The sequence below is a fragment of the Gossypium raimondii genome, chromosome 12, assembly GCF_025698545.1.
Source record: "Gossypium raimondii isolate GPD5lz chromosome 12, ASM2569854v1, whole genome shotgun sequence".
In the NCBI taxonomy this organism is placed as follows: domain Eukaryota; kingdom Viridiplantae; phylum Streptophyta; class Magnoliopsida; order Malvales; family Malvaceae; genus Gossypium; species Gossypium raimondii.
In genome coordinates this window covers 14,631,969-14,649,772 of record NC_068576.1, presented here as the reverse complement: position 1 = coordinate 14,649,772, position 17,804 = coordinate 14,631,969, and the positions used below count along the sequence as shown (strand labels likewise).

Genomic DNA, 17,804 nt, shown 5'->3' with positions numbered 1-17,804 from the left:
GTTTTTCTATATAGGGTGTGTCGAAACCATTTTTTTAAAAACAAAAAATTTAGGTTGTCGACTTTAGAAAAATGAAAATTGGGAGTCGCCACCAATCTTTTATTAAGGTGTGATTGGATCACCTAAAAAAACGGCTTTGGTCTACGAGTTTTAGAAAAACGGATCCGGAGTCGATTCGCATTTAGGAAGGATTAGCACCCTCGTAACGCCCAAAATTGGTACCTAGTTAATTAATTAATGTCTTAATGTCGAATATTTGAAAAATATAATCCTTGGCAAAAACTTAAAAACGTTACTTATTAAGACCTTTATCAAAGAAAGAAAATGTCACACCCAATGCGTTAGGGCACAACATTCTAATTTCCTCAAAAATGAATTAGTCAAAAACTCGTGTAATAAAAATTTAAAAGAATATTCATTTGTTTAAGATTTAAGAAATCGCGGCCCTATACATTAGGGCACAATTCCTCAAAATCCCAAACTTGAAATATTTCCTTTATTATTATTTTTTCAAAAAATCTTTGTCTCGAGAAGTCAATACGTCACATCCAATACGTTAGGATACAACATATTTAACTCCCCAACAACAAGCTTTTTATTTTATATATTTTTTTATTAATAAGCAACCCTTGATCGTTGGATTTAACGAAGAAAATCGGAACTCAATACGTTAGGGCTCAATTTCCTTGAAAATCCTAAATACGAGTGTTATCTCAATTTTGAAAATTTTAAAATCGAAAAAAAAATGATGTGATGCTACATTAAATATAAAATGTAATAATAAATACAACAATGGCATAGAAATAAACGAAATTAATGTACATAAACAACGACATATAAAATATCAAATGAATATAAATGAAAACGTAAATCAATAAGCAAATGAAGGAAATAAACAAAAAATATAAAGAGAAAAGGTACAAAATATATATACATTTGAAATTATGAAGAATAAAAGCCATAAAGATAATTTACTCATAAAATTTTGGGTTATAAAACTTATATATATATATATATATATATATATATATATATATATATAATACATAATGCATTTATGAAAACAAGGAAAATATAAATATATACATATAAAATATACTCATGCATTTACAAAAAAATAAAATATATAAGTATAATATAAAACGTGGAAAATATTTATAATAAGCTTTGAATGGAGTATAAATATATGTGTATATATTACAAAAATGTATAAACATATAAAAATCATAGAATATGAGCAAACGTATAAATATTATGAAATATAAATGTGTATATATATATGTATAAAAACTATGAAAATAAAATAATAATAAAGTATGTATATAATATGTATATATATTAAAACGTTTAAAATATATATGTATATATATTAACATGCATATGTGCACATATATGTAGGTATAATAATAATAATATATAATATAATAATAATAATAATAATAATAATAACAAAATTAATAAAATAGACTAAAAACCTAAAATGAAAGATTAAGGATTAAATTGAAAATCAACATAATTTTAAAAAAAATGAAGGGCCCAATTAAAAGGCGCGAATAACTCATAGGGTTCGAATGGGAAAATATCTCCATCCTTTGAAACGCGTCACTTTATTAGGGCTAAATAAAATAAATAAATAAAATTTGTAGTGGTATCACCTTCTCCCTTTTTTAAAATCGTAAATAAGTAAAAAATAATCGAAAAAGAAAAAAAAAAGAAAACAGTAAGCCACCTTTAAAAAACTGCCAATCGTTCTCCCTTTTTTATTGCATATATCATATCTAAGATTGCATATCATTTCTAAGATTGTATATCCTCGAAAATTATGTTTCCATATGTGAGCCCGGGCTAAAATTGGGTATTACAGGGTGTTCTCTTGATTGTTATATCCAAGTTTTCTTGGATTTTCTATATTGTGTTTTAAGATTTTTGTGATAAAATGAAATCTTTACTTCTAATTTATTAAAAAAATCAAATGTTTCTTAGAGAATCATAAACTTGTACTCCTTTTTCATTATTGTAAAATGTAGATGTTTAATCTATTCAACTTTAAATTTATGAGAAGAAGGGTTTATGTAGATTTTTGTGCTAAATCAACCATTTTAATTGGTTTTGAATCTAAATTAATTTTTAATTTAGTTTTTGAATTAAATATAAAAAAATGGTTTTGAAATGAGGATTCAAAATTTTAGGTGTAATACCAATTGTTGCCTGGTAAAAATAATAAACCAAAACAGAAAGTAAAAATCCAAATAAAGAGCCCATTTACATGGCCCAATATCATCAACAGATACAAACCCAATAACCTAAATTACCCTAGCCCAATAACTAACACCCAAATTTCCCAAACCCTAGCTTCATGTTTAGCGCCGCAAGCCCCTAGCAGTCTCCAGTAGACGTCCCAAGCGCCGTACGTCTCGGGGCTGGCCTCTCAACGTGCGCTGTTCGCGCGCACGACACCTGCAAACAAAACGAACTCAAAGAGTCCAACAGAGAGAAAACAGCAAAATAATAGATAGATGCGATTTAGTTTTTCTTTTTCGGGCTATAAAAGCCTTTGAAAATCTGTAAAAAAGGGGGGGGGATAGAAAAAAATCAAAAAGAAATACAGAGAAATACAAAAGGAAAAAATATTGAAAATACAAAGTTTTGTTTAAAGGTGATTTGCGTTTTATTTACTTAGCCTATTTTATTTTATTTTCTTTTATCAAAAACAAAGGGAAGAAATTTACCTTCGGAGCCCATCGCGTCGCATCTCCGATCGTGGCCTTGGGAGACCGATTCTTGGCATGCAGTGCAAAAAGGGCCAAAAATGAAACCCTAACAGAGGGCGTTTTTTTTTTCTTTTACTCAATTTTTAAATGATTTTAGAGGAAGGAAATTGATTTAAATAACGGATCAAAAGCGCGCGTTTCCCAGGCTGACCAGCGTGACCCGACCAAGGGGAGGATCCGCAAGCCTTCTGACGTCGGTGGGAATTTATGCATTTAGCCCTCTCTTTGTAGTTCGTGTCAATTAAACCCTTTTATTTGTTTTAAAATTTGGGCATGAATTTCATTTTTATTTCAATTTGATACCACATTGCTTGTGCGTTTTGGAAGGAAGGAATTATTTCCTTATTAGTCCCCATTATCGCTCGCGTGTTCGAATTGATTTTTTATTGTTTTAAATTTGCCCCATTTTTTCGTCTTTTGTTCAATTTAATCCACTTTTCTTTTTGAACTATTTTTATTTATTTATTTATTTGTTTATTTATTTATTTATTTATTTTTGTTAAAAAACATTATTATTATATTATATATTATCCTTGTTACTATCATTATCTCTATGTTCATTCACATGCATTTTTTTATATAATATATATATGCATTTTCCTTATATAGTATTCACATATTATTTTCTTTATATAATATATATACATATATATGCATGTTTTATATTACGTGCCTACCTATATACTTTATACATGTGTTTTTTTTTCAACTTCTATATATATACTTTTATATTTTTAGTTTCAAATATTTTTCTTTACATTTGTAAATATGTATACGCATTTATATATATATATATATATATATATATATATATATATTATTCTTCCTAATTTTTTATACATACATATTCTAAAATATACATTCATTTCCTATAATATATACATTTTTCAAAAAATATTTTTTTACTATTCTATTTCATTTTTTTGTATACATCTTGTACATACATATAAGTATTTTTACATAATTTCGTACCTTACCAATGCACATATACTTATACCATTTTATTTTCTTTTGTAAATAGATGCACATATGCGTATTTTTATACTTTTGTCTTATTTTCATATATTTATATATTCATGCATAGTTTTCGAGATTATTATAAGTCTTTCGCCTTACATATTTCATTTGTTTTTTACGTATGTATGTTTGTATATGAGTGTTAAATGTATGCATACTCATGTTTGCGCTTTACTGTTATATTGTATTTGTATATGTTTGCAAATATGTATTCATATCGTTCTAAATTAAAGTTTTGCTTCATATTATATATTAACTTTTGATATACCCTTTTGAAAATATATTATGGTTTTAACCATACATCAAAGTTATTTTCTTGATTCAAGGTTTTTGTATATAAAACAATACTCAAGGTTTTGGGATTTTCAAGGAAAATTGAGCCCTAACGTATTGGGTTCGGTTTTCTTTGTTGATTTCAAATAATCGAGAATATTCTTTATTTTAAATCGAGCACCAAAAATCATTTTGGGAACTTAATTTGCCGTGCCCTAACGTATTGGGTGTGGCATGTTACCTTCTCGAAATGAAGATTTTCGCATAAAATAAAAGTGATATTCAAAGTTCGGGGATTATGAGGAATTGTACCCTAACGTATTGGGACTCGATTTCTTTACATGACTCGGACAATTGATTATCGTTTTTCTTTTCTTTTCAAATTTCATCATTTAAGTTGATTTTAAAATCTTTTTAGCCTTCAACACTAAGACATCAAATAATCGATTTGGTACCGATTTTGGGCGTTACGAGGGTGCTAACCCTTCCTCGTGCGTAACTGACTCCCGAACTCGTTTTCTGAAAATTCGTAGACCAAAATAATTTTTGAGGTGAGCCGATCACACCTTAATAAAGGATCGGTGGCGACTCCAGTTTTTATTTTTAAGTCGACACTAAAATTTTTGTTTTCAAAAAACGATTTTGACAGCTTGGCGACTCCACTGGGGACTTTGAGAGTCGAGCCATAAACTGATTATATTTGTCTTTGTGTCGAAAATCAAAAGTTTTAAAGAATTCATGAGTTCCCTTTGCATTCATTGTTTTTTCATCCTGGTATGTTGGAAACTTTGCATTTGCATTTTGCATTTTACCCTTTAAGTGGGAGCGAGAAACTAGTCCTTCGTGACGTTTTCACCTCCGTGCAGGGTAGTGGACTACTTCCGGGATACATCTGTACTTAAGTCTTCGTGAGATTTTCATCTCCGTGCAGCCATAGGGAAATGTGTCCCCCTGAACCGAACTTGATCCACATGAGCCTATAATGGGTGAGGATCGAGGAATCTGCTGGTTCGGGTACCCTTACTCTAGAAACTAAACCTCATATAGTGAGCTTTAGAACTTGACCTAGGTAGAACTATCCCAAAACCTTAGGGGATTCATGTTTAAGTGTTTCTTGCTATTTTATGTTTGTATTTGATTTTATCTCTATATGTGATACTGACTTGGGTTTCTTTTGTTTTGATTGCATGACATCATTATTGCATAGCATTTCATCCTAAAAGGGCATTAGTTCATATTCGGTTGCTAAATAGAAAGCTTATCATGGAAAAAGGGTTTCTTGATAAGGTGGAAGATAATGCGGCTGTCCAAACTTGGTCTGAGACAATGCAGCAAGAGAAAGGCGATAGTTTGGCCGAGGGATATGTGTCAGAGTTATGGGACTTCACTCGTGTAAGCATGACTCAGAATAGCCTACAGGAACTAAAGGAAATTTAGGGCAAGTGGAATGATGAGATTAAGTAGCTTTTCTACTCCAGCTATGGAGACCTACCTTACTTGCTCGACGTAAGGGTGGATAAGCACCTGTTCCGTGCCTTAGCCCAATTTTAGAACCCTGCTTATAGCTGTTTCACCTTTAGAAGTATTGATTTAGTGCCTACAGTGGAGGAATACACGACATTGCTTCGTTGTTCAAAATTTCAAGTGGACAAAGCCTATTCGAGAGCTGCTAATGTTCCAACCTTTTTGAAGAAGTTGATGAATATAACTGGGATGAGTGAGCAATGGGTCACAGCACGAATCAAACAGAAGGGAGATAGCAAATGTATTCCTTGGAAGAATCTGTGAGATTTAATTCAAGTACATCCAGACACGAAGAAGAGGGTTGATGTCTTTGCTTTGAGCGTCTACGGCCTAGTTGTCTTTCCCAAAGCCTTAGGACATGTTGATGAAGCAGTCACTGATTTTTTTGATCGACTTGACAAATGAGTCACACCGGTTCCAGCAATTTTAGCAGAAACTTTCAGGTTACTGAACGAATGCCGAAGAGTAGGTGAAGGAAGATTCATTGGGTGTGCGCAGCTTCTCTTGGCATGGTTTCACAGTCACTTTTGGAAGGTAGATAAGGTTTCCTATCGGGTTTTTTCTGAAAATTATTCGCCCTTGAAGGAAATAGTGGCATTACCGAGGCAGGGTGATATCTCGGAGGAAAAATGGATGGCAACTCTTCAGAATCTTCAAGAGGATATCGAGTGGAGAGCTCATTGGTTGCTGTCAGATGAGATCTTGTATAGGTGTGAAGATTTTGATTGGGTCCCCCTACTTGGGAGCTGGGGAGCTATTGGTTATGCACCGTTACTGGTATTGAGGCAGTATAGATCGAGGCAGTTCGTACCTACAACCCAAGGATTAGTTCAAAGTGAATTCTCGTATAGGTGTGATGGTTACAAGAAGAAGATTCGAGAAATGACAAATGCTTGGAGGCAGACTCATCGATTGAAGAGATTGACAGTAGGGCCATCGACGACTCCTGAATATATCAGTTGGCTGGGTAGGAGAGCCAATGATAATATACCTGTACCAGGTCAAGGAGACAGTCAATTAGTAGAAAAGCATGTACATATGGTCCCTTCTGAGCTAGAAATTATAAAGCAAGATTTTGAAACAAGAAATTCTGAGCTTGAGAAGAAGATAGAGCAAATGGAAGAGGAAAAGATGAGTCTGAGGCTAGATATGGATGTTCAGAAGCTAGAAACCGAAGGCTTGAGAAAAGAAAAGCGCAAAGCTGAGGAGGATTTGAATAGCTTGAAGATGGATTATAAGAGACTACGCATGTCAATGAGAACTGCTGGATTGGGAAAACCTCAGAGCAGTGGCGTCAAGAAGTTCAAGAAGAAAAGGTCAAGGCTGATAGGTGGGAAAAGAGATTTCAAGAGGCCCAAAAGCAAAATAAGTCCTTTGAGAGGAGTTTGTCTGAAAGCCAGAATGAAAAAGATGAATTAAAAGCTAGGGTGGCCGAACTAGAGGCGATATTACAAGACTATGAAGCCAGGATTGAACATCTGGAAGCAAATGAAGAACATCAAAGTGAACAGCTTCACTATCTCCAGGATCAAGTTGCAAGAAGGGATCACATTATGGGAGAAGCTGTGGTTCAGATTCAAGGGGTAGCTGAGCACCTGCAGACTTTGGCAATACAAGCTGATATACTAAGTGTAAAGTACGAATCAGAATCAGATCAGGGGCAGAAGTTGGCATCATTACTTAGAGAGATTAAAGTTCTAAGTGTTAGGGAAAAGCCTTATTTATAGACATTTTATGTAAAGAAATTTTTTCTCTAGTAAAGTTTTCTGAATGGAATTGAATTTTAATTAACGCCTTTTTTGCATTCATCTCATGCATCACATCACATGCATTGGCATCGCATTATATGCATTAAAGACCTTTATTTAATCCTAATAAGTTAAAATCACTGCTCAGTTAACCTGGAAACCAACCAACCAACCCAACATCGATACGGCACTCGAGCAAAGACAAAGGTTATGGATCAGAGATTAGAAAAGCTCGAACAGTATCAGAAGGAGATGCAGGACCGACTTCAGCTACAGATGCAGGAGCGGTTAGACAAGATGAAACAAGAGATGTCTGAGAAGATGCGAGAATCCCAAGAAGATATAGTGGCAAAGTTAACCCAACTGATAACCAGGGGAAGTGATAAAGGAAAGGGCCCCATGACTGATGTCGAAAAGGGAAAGGATGATGAACCTCTTTATCCTCCAGGTTTCACCCCTCTACGTACGTGAACTCAAGCTGAATACCCGCGCAAATCAACTGTCACTATCATGCCGCAGCAGTTTCGGGCTGGTGTTTCGAGCTTCCAAGCTGGACCGGGATCTAATCTTGAAAATAATCCTGTTAACTCTGTCATTCCTGACTTTGATGAAGTGGTTGAGAAGGAAAGAATGAAGGAGGAGTTACTGAAACAGTTAGAGGAAAGATGCAAGTGGCTCGAGGAGAAGTTCAAGGCAATGGAGGTTGCTAAAAGTTATCGAGGCACTGATGCCAAAGAGCTGAGCTTAGTTCCGGACTTAGTGCTCCCTCATAAGTTTAAGATGCTTGAGTTCGAAAAGTACAATGTGACAAGCTGCCCAGAAGCTCACATCACCATGTTCTGCAGACGAATGACGGGATATGTTAACAACGACCAACTCCTGATACACTGTTTCCAAGACAGCCTTGTAGGGGCAGCATCCAAATGGTACAATCAGTTGAGTCGTGCCACGATTGGTTCATGGAGGGACTTGGCACAATCGTTCATGAAACAATATAGTCATGTTACAGACATGGCTCCTGATAGAATCACCCTTCAAAACATGGAGAAGAAGCCGAGTGAAAGCTTCAGGCAGTACGCACAGAGATGGAGGGAGGTTGCGGTCCAGGTTCAGCCGCCGCTCTTGGAAAAGGAAATGACCATGTTGTTCATTAACACCCTGAAGGCACCGTTCATTACACATATGTTAGGAAGTGCCACAAAAAACTTTCCTGACATAGTCGTGAATGGTGAGATGATTGAGAACGCCATCAGAGTGGGAAGATTGATGCAGGAGAGAGTCACAGAAGATCGGCCTCGAAGAGGAAGGAAAACGAGGTGAACAACGCGGGCATGTACAACAATGGTTACTCGAAGTCAGTAACAGTGAGTCAGCCAAGAAAGGTGGTTGCCAATCAGCAAAGCTCGTCGAGACAGGAGGTCGGTACAAGGCGAAATACTGAGAGGCCCCAATTCACACCAATTCCTATGTCGTACAGGGAACTATACCGAAATTTATTCGACGCACACGTAGTTTCCCCTTTCTATCTGAAGCCCTTGCAACCCCCGTATCCCAAATGGTACGATGCGAATGCACAGTGCGACTATCATGCGGGAATAACAGGGCATTCTATAGAAAATTGTACGGCCTTTAAGAAGTTGGTTGAAAGGCTCATTGGCATGGGTGTCGTTAAGTTTGATGACTTGACCAAGGTAGAAAACCCATTACCGAATCACACTGATGGTGGGGTAAATATGGTGAGTGAAGACAGAAGAATCAAGGCAGACATTGCGGATGTAAAAACTCCTTTGAGATGGGTTTGGAAGGAGATGGTGAAAAGGGGACTAATTGTCTCAGAAGAAAGTTGTGAAGAGAGGGAGAACTACTGTGAGTTCCACCATGAAGTGGGGCATGAAATCCAGGAGTGTACGGGGTTCAGAGCCCTGATACAAGGTATGATGGATAATAGGGAGGTGGAATTCTGTGAAGGTGTTCAAGAGGAGAGTTATGTATGCGCATCAGAGTTGGCATTGGGGGTCCCGAAGGCTAACCGTCCTGTGGTCATCATCTCGCGACCTCAGAACAGTGAGATTGGGGCACGAATAACACCAAAAGTAATCATTCAAAAACCAGTTGTGTTTGCATATAAGGATAACAGGAGGGTTCTTTGGAATTACGATTGTAATGTGACAATCCCGGAGAAGGAGGATGTAATCAATAAAGAGGAACAGGATGAAGGAAGACACTACGAACAGATAAAAGCACGAGTAGAGCCAATAAGAGAAGAAACTTCAGTTGAAAAGAAGAAGAATGTGGTTGAATCCGAATTGTTGGTCAATGAACTAATCAGAGAGGAGGAAGCTAGAGAGTTCTTGAAGTTCATAAAGCATAGCGAGTATAGCGTTGTGGAACAGCTGCACAAACAACCAGCTCACATATCTGTGCTAGCTTTACTCCTGAACTCGGAGGGACATCGGAATGCACTACTGAAGGTGCTAAATGAAACTTATGTGGCCGACGATATCTCTATTAACAAGTTGGATCGACTGGTCGGTAATATAAGCGCTGATCACTTCATTTCTTTCAGCGATGACGAAATACCACCTGGGGGTATGGGATCTACTAGAGCTTTACACATCACTGCAATGTGTAAAGGGTGTATATTACCGGGAGTTCTGGTAGACAATGGATCGGCATTAAATGTATTGCCCCTATCCACGCTCAACAGGCTACCGGTGGATAGGTCGCACATGAAGTCGTGTGAGAACGTGGTTCGAGCATTTAATGGTACTGAAAGGAGGGTCATGGGAAGAATTGACATTCCCTTGTTAATTGGCCCAACTATTTATGAGGTGGACTTCTTAGTTATGGACATCAAGCCTTCTTACAGTTGCCTATTAGGAAGGCCGTGGATTCATTCAGCAGGTGCGGTACCGTCATCGTTACATCAAAAACTGAAGCTGGTGTCAGAAAGCAGGGTTGTAACGATAGATGCTGAAGAAGATATCATTGCATCTGTAACCAACGATGCGCCTTATCTGGAAACGAGCGATGATGCAATCGAATGCTCTTTCCGTTCCTTGGAGTTCGTAAATGCAACATTCATCCGGGAGGGGAACAAGATCCCGATGCCGAGAATATCAAAGACCACAGAGATGGGTCTGCAATTGACAGTTGGAAAGGGAGCTTTACCGAGAAGAGGATTGGGGAAGTTCTTCAGGGCCGAGTTGAGGCTCCAATGTTGAAAGACAAGCAGGACCGTTTTGGCTTAGGATACAAGCCAGATGCTAGGCAGAAGAGGTTAGAGCAGGAAAAGAAGCGAGTGAGGAGAAGGGCTCGCTTGACAGGTGATGAAGTCAAATGGGAACCCATGACCTTTCCTCACCTATCCAAGACTTTTGTATCGGGAGGATTCGTCTATCAAGGAATGTTAAGAGTCAGAAGTATTAACACAGAGAGTATTCATGCCGTGTACGAAGAAGCGACGGGAGGAAGAACTTTGCCGGATATTCATCCTTACGAGTCGGGAAGGGCGCTTAACAACTGGACTGCAGAAGAAATACCTGTAGTTTTTAGGATTTCCTCAGAGTAATGTCCAGAACACCCTTATTGCTTTAAGCCTAGAAGTGATAAGGATTCATTTGTGAAATAGGCTCATGTCTAAAAGTCATTATTTTAATAAAGTTCATGTTTGCAGTCATTTTTGGAGCAAATCTTTCTTTCCATAAGAGCAGTTATTTTGAATTTTTCCCAAACTACACTTGCATTTCATTCATGACCATATTGCACCGAACAAATTCCTGAATCCATATTGTTTTTATAACAGGTCCTACGATATCAATGATACGAATGTCACTCTTACAAATTTAGAGTCTCCTTTTGAACGAAATATGTGTTTAGAGGGATCGCATGATTTTGAGGATGACGAAGACTGTGGTTTGTCTCTTGACTTGTTGAAGATGGTAGAAAGGGTCGAGAAGCAAATCCTACCTCATAGGGAACCAATAGAAATTGTGAGCTTGGAGGAGGGTAAAGAGGTGAAGATCGGATCGGATATCTCTGCAAGGACAAGACAGGACCTCATCGATTTACTCCGAGAGTTCAAGGACATGTTTGCATGGTCATACCAGGATATGCCGGGGTTGAGTACCGACATGGTAATCCATCGTCTCCCTATAAGAGAAGATTGTAAGCCAGTGCAGCAAAAAGCTCAGAAGGATGAGGCCTGATATCGTGTTAAAGATAAAGGAGGAGGTCCAAAAGCAATTTGATGCTGGGTTTCTACAAGAAGTCAGGTATTCTGAGTGGGTGGCTAACATCGTACCAGTTCCAAAGAAAGATGGAAAAGTACGAATGTGTGTGGATTATCAGGATTTGAACAAGGCTAGTCCAAAGGATAATTTCCCATTGCCCCACATCGACACATTGGTAAACAATATTGCGGGCTTTTCACTGTTTTCCTTCATGGATTGTTTTTCTGGGTATAATCAGATAAAGATGCATCCTGAAGATATGAGAAAGACTACATTCATTACGTTATGGAGGACGTTTTGTTATAAAGTGATGCCGTTTGGATTGAAGAATGCAGGAGCGACATACCAAAGAGCCATGGTAGCCTTGTTCCATGACATGATGCACAAGGAAATCGAGGTTTACGTTGATGATATGATCGCGAAATCTAGAACGAAGAGCGAACATGTACGGGTCTTGAGAAAGTTATTCTTAAGATTGAGAAAGTTCTAGCTCAAGCTTAATCCAGCGAAGTGCACTTTTGGGACCAGGTCAGGAAAGTTGCTAGGCTTCATAGTCAGTGAAAATGGAATCGAGATTGACCCAGACAAGTCAAGGCAATACGAGATTTACCTCCACCTCGCACTCAGAAAGAAGTTCGAGGTTTCCTCGGAAGATTGAATTACATCGCCAGGTTCATTTTAAAACTAACTGAGAAATGTGACCCTATATTTCGTTTTCTGAAGAAACATAATCCTGGTAGCGAAGAAGCTTTTAATAAGGTGAAGCAGTATTTGTCTAACACTCCAGTGCTATTACCACCTAACCCGGATAGGCCGCTGATATTGTATCTGACAGTATTTGATAATTCCATGGGGTGTGTGCTAGGCCAACATGATGAAACGGGGAGAAAAGAAAGGGCGATATATTATCTCAGCAAGAAATTCACTAACTATGAAATGAGATATTCGCCTATTGAGAAGTTATGTTGTGCTTTGGTTTGGACAACCCGAAGATTAAGGCAGTATATGTTATACCATAAGACTTGGCTAATCTCAAAGTTAGACCCGTTAAAGTATATGATGGAGTCAACTACTTTGAATGGGAGAATGGCCCGATGGCAGATCTTACTGTCTGAATTTGATATTGTTTATGTGAGCCAGAAGGCTGTGAAAGGGAGTGCAATTGCTGACTTTCTAGCTAGTAGAGCTCTGGAGGACTACGAGCCGTTGAGTTTTGATTTCCCAAATGAAGACCTGATGTGTATAGCGGCTACTGAGGAAAATCCCCAAGAAGGTCACGGTTGGAGGTTAAACTTTGATGGAGCCTCGAATGCTGTGGGTAATGGAATTGGGGCAGTCCTAGTGTCCCCGAATGGTGATCATTATCCTTTTACTTGCAAATTGGATTTTGATTGTACAAACAACATGGCAGAATACGAAGCGTGCATCATGGGTATTCGTGCAGCTATAGAGCGGAGAATCAAAGTGCTAGAGGTCTATAGAGATTCAGCATTGGTGATATATCAGCTCAGGGGTGAATGGGAAACGAGAGATCCCAAATTAATCAGTTATCGAAAGTTGGTCCTCGAATTGATTAAGGAGTTTGAGGACATCACTTTTTGCTATCTCCCACGAGATGAGAACCAGATGGCTGATGCACTAACTACTTTAGCCTCCATGATCAAGGTGAACAAATATGAGGATATGAAGCCTATCCAAATGAGTATCTATAAAGACCCGGCTCATTGTTACAATATTGAAGAAGGAGAAATCGATGATAGTCCTTGGTATCAGGATATACTACAATATGTAAAAAATTGTGAGTATCCTGGCCAGGTAACGAAGAATGAAAAGAGAACTCTGAGAAGACTAGCCATTGATTACGTCTTAGATGGGGAGATCTTATACAAGAGGGGAAATGATCAAGTTCTGCTAAGATGTGTGGACGTCGTGGAAGCAAAGAAAATCTTGGAGGAAGTCCATGAGGGCATCTGTGGAACGCATGCTAGTGGTTTCACAATGGCCAGACAGATTATGAGATTCGGGTACTACTGGTCCACCATGGAAGGGGATTGCATCAATTATTCCAAAAAGTGCCATAAATGTCAAATCTATGGTGATAAAATGCATGCACCTCCTTCACCTCTTCATGTCATGACTTCTCCATGGCCTTTCTCCATGTGGGGTATGGATGCTATTGGGTCAATATCGCCGAAGGCTTCAAATGGGCATCGTTTCATATTCGTGGTTATTGACTACTTCACCAAATGGGTAGAAGCTGCTTCGTATGCCAACGTTACAAAGTCATCAGTCAGTAAGTTCTTGAAAAAAGAGATCATATGTCGGTATGGAATGCCTGAAAGAATCATATCCGATAATGCGTTGAACTTAAACAACAGCTCAATAGCAGAAGTCTGCAGCCAATTCAAGATCAGACATCACAATTCATCGCCGTATCGTCCAAAAATGAATGGTGCAGTGGAAGCGGCTAATAAAAATATAAAGAAGATTGTGGGGAAGATGACTGAGACTTACAGAGACTGGCACGAGAAATTACCGTTTGCCCTCCTTGCTTATCGAACGTCAATCAGGACCTCCACCGGGGCAACTCTTTTCTCCTTAGTTTATGGCATGGAGGCAGTCTTGCCTATTGAAGTTGAAATCCCTTCTCTTCGGGTCTTGACTGAGCTACAATTGGATGAAGCAGAATGGTTTCAATCTCGATACGATCAGTTGAACTTGATAGAGGAAAAAAGGCTAAAGGCTATTCAGCATGGTCGGATGTACCAGAAAAGAATGATGTGAGCCTACAACAAGAAGGTTCGACCCAGAGAATTTCACGATGGGGACCTGGTGTTGAGAAAAATTCTTCCTCTACAAAAAGATTTTAGGGGGAAATGGATGCCGAATTGGGAGGGTCCTTATGTTGTAAAAAAGGCCTTCTCTGGAGGAGCCCTGATCCTTGCTGAAATGGATGGAAGAAACTTGCCTAATCCAGTAAATTTAGATTCGGTCAAGAGATACTTTACTTAAAAAAGGGAAGGAACCAAGGTGAAAACCCGCAAAGGGCACTTTGATTCCAAAAAAAAAAAATGGAGAGGCTAGGGTGAAAACCCGCTAAGGGCACCTTAAGACCAAAGGGGATTTGAGTCAAAAACCCGAAAAGGGCGGCTCAAATTTTGATTGGCACGTGGTATTTTTGCTGTACCTAAATCGGCAAAAAGGAATAGACGACATCTTGGGGCATCAACAAACTACTGTGAATCTTCTAAACACGTGTTGAATTCAGAAGGGTTTTCAAAAAGTTGTATAGAGAAATTCAAAGTAGAGATATTTGGGGCACTTGATCATAGTATTTGTATTGAATCCGTTGTTTTAGAATATTTCATTCTTCTTCAATATAAATATTCCCAGACAATTCCTCTATCATTGACAATCCATTGCGTGCTATGCTCCCAAATTAATTTTATTCATCGTTATGATCTTTTCGCAAGCATGTTGCCTTAAAATGACGATTAATGGACTAGTAAAACTTTCACAATGGAAGTTTTTCATATTACTCTGGAAATCTTTAAACAGCTCAGGAACCTGAAACAAGACTATTGTTTAGACCTTCACCGGGTTAAAAGGTCAGAGATATCTAGGAGTCAAGAGTCAATATTAAAATTGTCAAGCTTTGACGAAGCGTTGTTGTCACAAAGGAAACCTTAACGAGCAATAATGATTTTAAACATTCAATATTCATTCTTCATGACATAACATTCAAATGTCATTCATACATGCCTAGTTAGGAGCATTTGATTCATTTGATCATGACATCCTAATCATTAGGCATAATTAGGTCCATAAAGTGAATCATACAGGTCATGTTTCACAGAGAGCAGATTGGTGAAATCATAAAGCCTTGTCTCCCTGAGCAACAGTGGAGTAGGTGGAAAAGATAACAGATCTTGCCTTCCCATATTGGTGGCGAAGCAGATCGAAAGAAACTAAATCTTGTCTTCATGTACTGGCGTGAAGTAGATCAGAGATACCAGATCTTGCCTTCCTATACTGGTGGCGAAGCAGATCAAAGAAACAGATCTTGTATCCCCATACTGGTGGTGGAGTAGATCGAAGAAAATAGATCTTACTTCATGTACTAGCGTGGAGTAGATCAAAGATAGTAGGTCCTGTCTTCCTATATTGGTAGCGAAGTGGATCGAATATACAGATTTTATCTTCCCATGCTGGTGGCGAAGCAGATCAAAGAAACAGATCTTGTCTCCCCATACTGGTGGTGGAGTGGATCAAAGAAAATAGATCTTATCTTCATGTACTGGCGTGGAGTAGATCAAAGATAGTAGGTCCTGTCTTCCTATATTGGTAGCGAAGTGGATCGAATATACAGATTTTATCTTCCCATACCGGTGGCGAAGTAGATTGAAGAAAGCAGATCTTGTCTTCATGTACTGGCGTGAAGTAGATCAAAGACGACAGATCTTGTCTCCCCATACTGGTGGTGGAGTAGATCGAAGAAAATAGATCTTATCTTCATCTACTGGCGTGAAGTAGATCAAAGATAGTAGGTCCTGTCTTCCTATATCGGTAGCGAAGTGGATTGAATATACATATTTTATCTTCTCATATTGGCAGCGAAGTAGATGGAAGATTACAGATCTTGCCTCCCTAAGCAGTAGTGGAGCAGATCAAAGATGGCATATTTTACCTCCTTGAAGTTGCAGTGGAGTACATTGAAGCCAGTAATTCTATCTCCCTGGTCAGCAGTGGAATCGATCGAAGAAAGCAGATCTTGTCTTCATGTATTGACGTGAAGTCGATCGAAGAAAGCAGATCTTGTCTTCTCATACTGGTGGTGAAGTGGATCGAAGATACAAGCCTTATCTCCCTGAAGTTGCAGTTGAGCAGACAAAAGTGACCAATCCTATCTCCTTGAAGTTGCAATGGAGTGGATTAAAACCGCAGATCTCATCTCTCTGAGGTTGCAGTAGAGCAGATCGCATTAGATTTATCTCTAAGTTATAGCAGAACAAGTTGAAGCTTGGAGAAGATTGAAGCACCAGTTCCTATACCTTTGAAGATGCAGAAGGAAGGAATGAGGTTACTTAAAGAAAAAGAACGCCTAGGTCCATACAACCAGGCAAAATTGGTCTTTTTAAGTCTTTGCTCCATTCTCGTTACACGATAACGAGCAAAGAGGGGCAGCTGTAATACCAATTGTTGCCTGGTAAAAATAATAAACCAAAACAGAAAGTAAAAATCCAAATAAAGAGCCCATTTATATGGCCCAATATCATCAACAGATACAAACCCAATAACCTAAATTACCCTAGCCCAATAACTAACACCCAAATTTCCCAAACCCTAGCTTCATGTTTAGCGCCGCAAGCCCCTAGCAGTCTCCAGTAGACGTCCCAAGCGCCGCACGTCTCGGGTCAGCCTCTCAACGTCTTGTTGTTAGCAATACGACACTGCAAACAAAACGAACTCAAAGAGTCCAACAGAGAGAAAACAGCAAAATAATAGATAGATGCGATTTAGTTTTTCTTTTTCGGGCTATAAAAGCCTTTGAAAATCTGTAAAAAAGGGGGGGGGATAGAAAAAAATCAAAAAGAAATACAGAGAAATACAAAAGGAAAAAATATTGAAAATACAAAGTTTTGTTTAAAGGTGATTTGCGTTTTATTTACTTAGCCTATTTTATTTTATTTTCTTTTATCAAAAACAAAGGGAAGAAATTTACCTTCGGAGCCCATCGCGTCGCATCTCCGATCGGCGAAAGCGCGGCGGAGACCAGTTGCGGCAGCGGTGCAAAAAGGGGCCAAAAAAATGAAACCCTAACAGAGGGCGTTTTTTTTTTCTTTTACTCAATTTTTAAATGATTTTAGAGGAAGGAAATTGATTTAAATAACGGATCAAAACGGCGCCGTTTTCCCAGGCCTGACCCGCGCGTGACCCGACCCGAAGGGGAGGATCCGCGCGCTCTGACGTCAGGTGGGGAATTTGCGCATTTAGCCCCTCTCTTTTGTAGTTCGTGTCAATTAAACCCTTTTTATTTGTTTTAAAATTTGGGCCGCGAATTTCATTTTTATTTCAATTTGATACCACATTGCGCAGCGTTTTGGAAGGGAAGGAATTATTTCCTTATTAGTCCCCCATTATCGCTCGCGTGTTCGAATTGATTTTTTTTATTGTTTTTAAATTTGCCCCATTTTTTCGTCTTTTGTTCAATTTAATCCACTTTTTCTTTTTGAACTATT

The 17,804-nt window shown here is 38.2% G+C and overlaps 2 protein-coding genes across 2 annotated transcripts; both read left to right on the top strand.

The window, feature by feature from the left end:
- Positions 1–7,843: 7,843 nt before the first annotated feature.
- LOC105762003 (uncharacterized) lies at positions 7,844–11,541 on the top strand. Its single transcript, XM_012579928.2, has 4 exons — positions 7,844–8,239; positions 8,587–10,397; positions 10,487–10,900; positions 11,139–11,541. Exons 1-4 carry the CDS (start codon positions 7,844–7,846, stop codon positions 11,539–11,541), a joined length of 3,024 nt encoding a protein of 1,007 aa, XP_012435382.2.
- A 1,083-nt stretch (positions 11,542–12,624) lies between these two features.
- LOC105762002 (uncharacterized) lies at positions 12,625–15,255 on the top strand. Its single transcript, XM_052625198.1, has 2 exons — positions 12,625–13,380; positions 15,124–15,255. Exons 1-2 carry the CDS (start codon positions 12,625–12,627, stop codon positions 15,253–15,255), a joined length of 888 nt encoding a protein of 295 aa, XP_052481158.1.
- Positions 15,256–17,804: the final 2,549 nt, after the last annotated feature.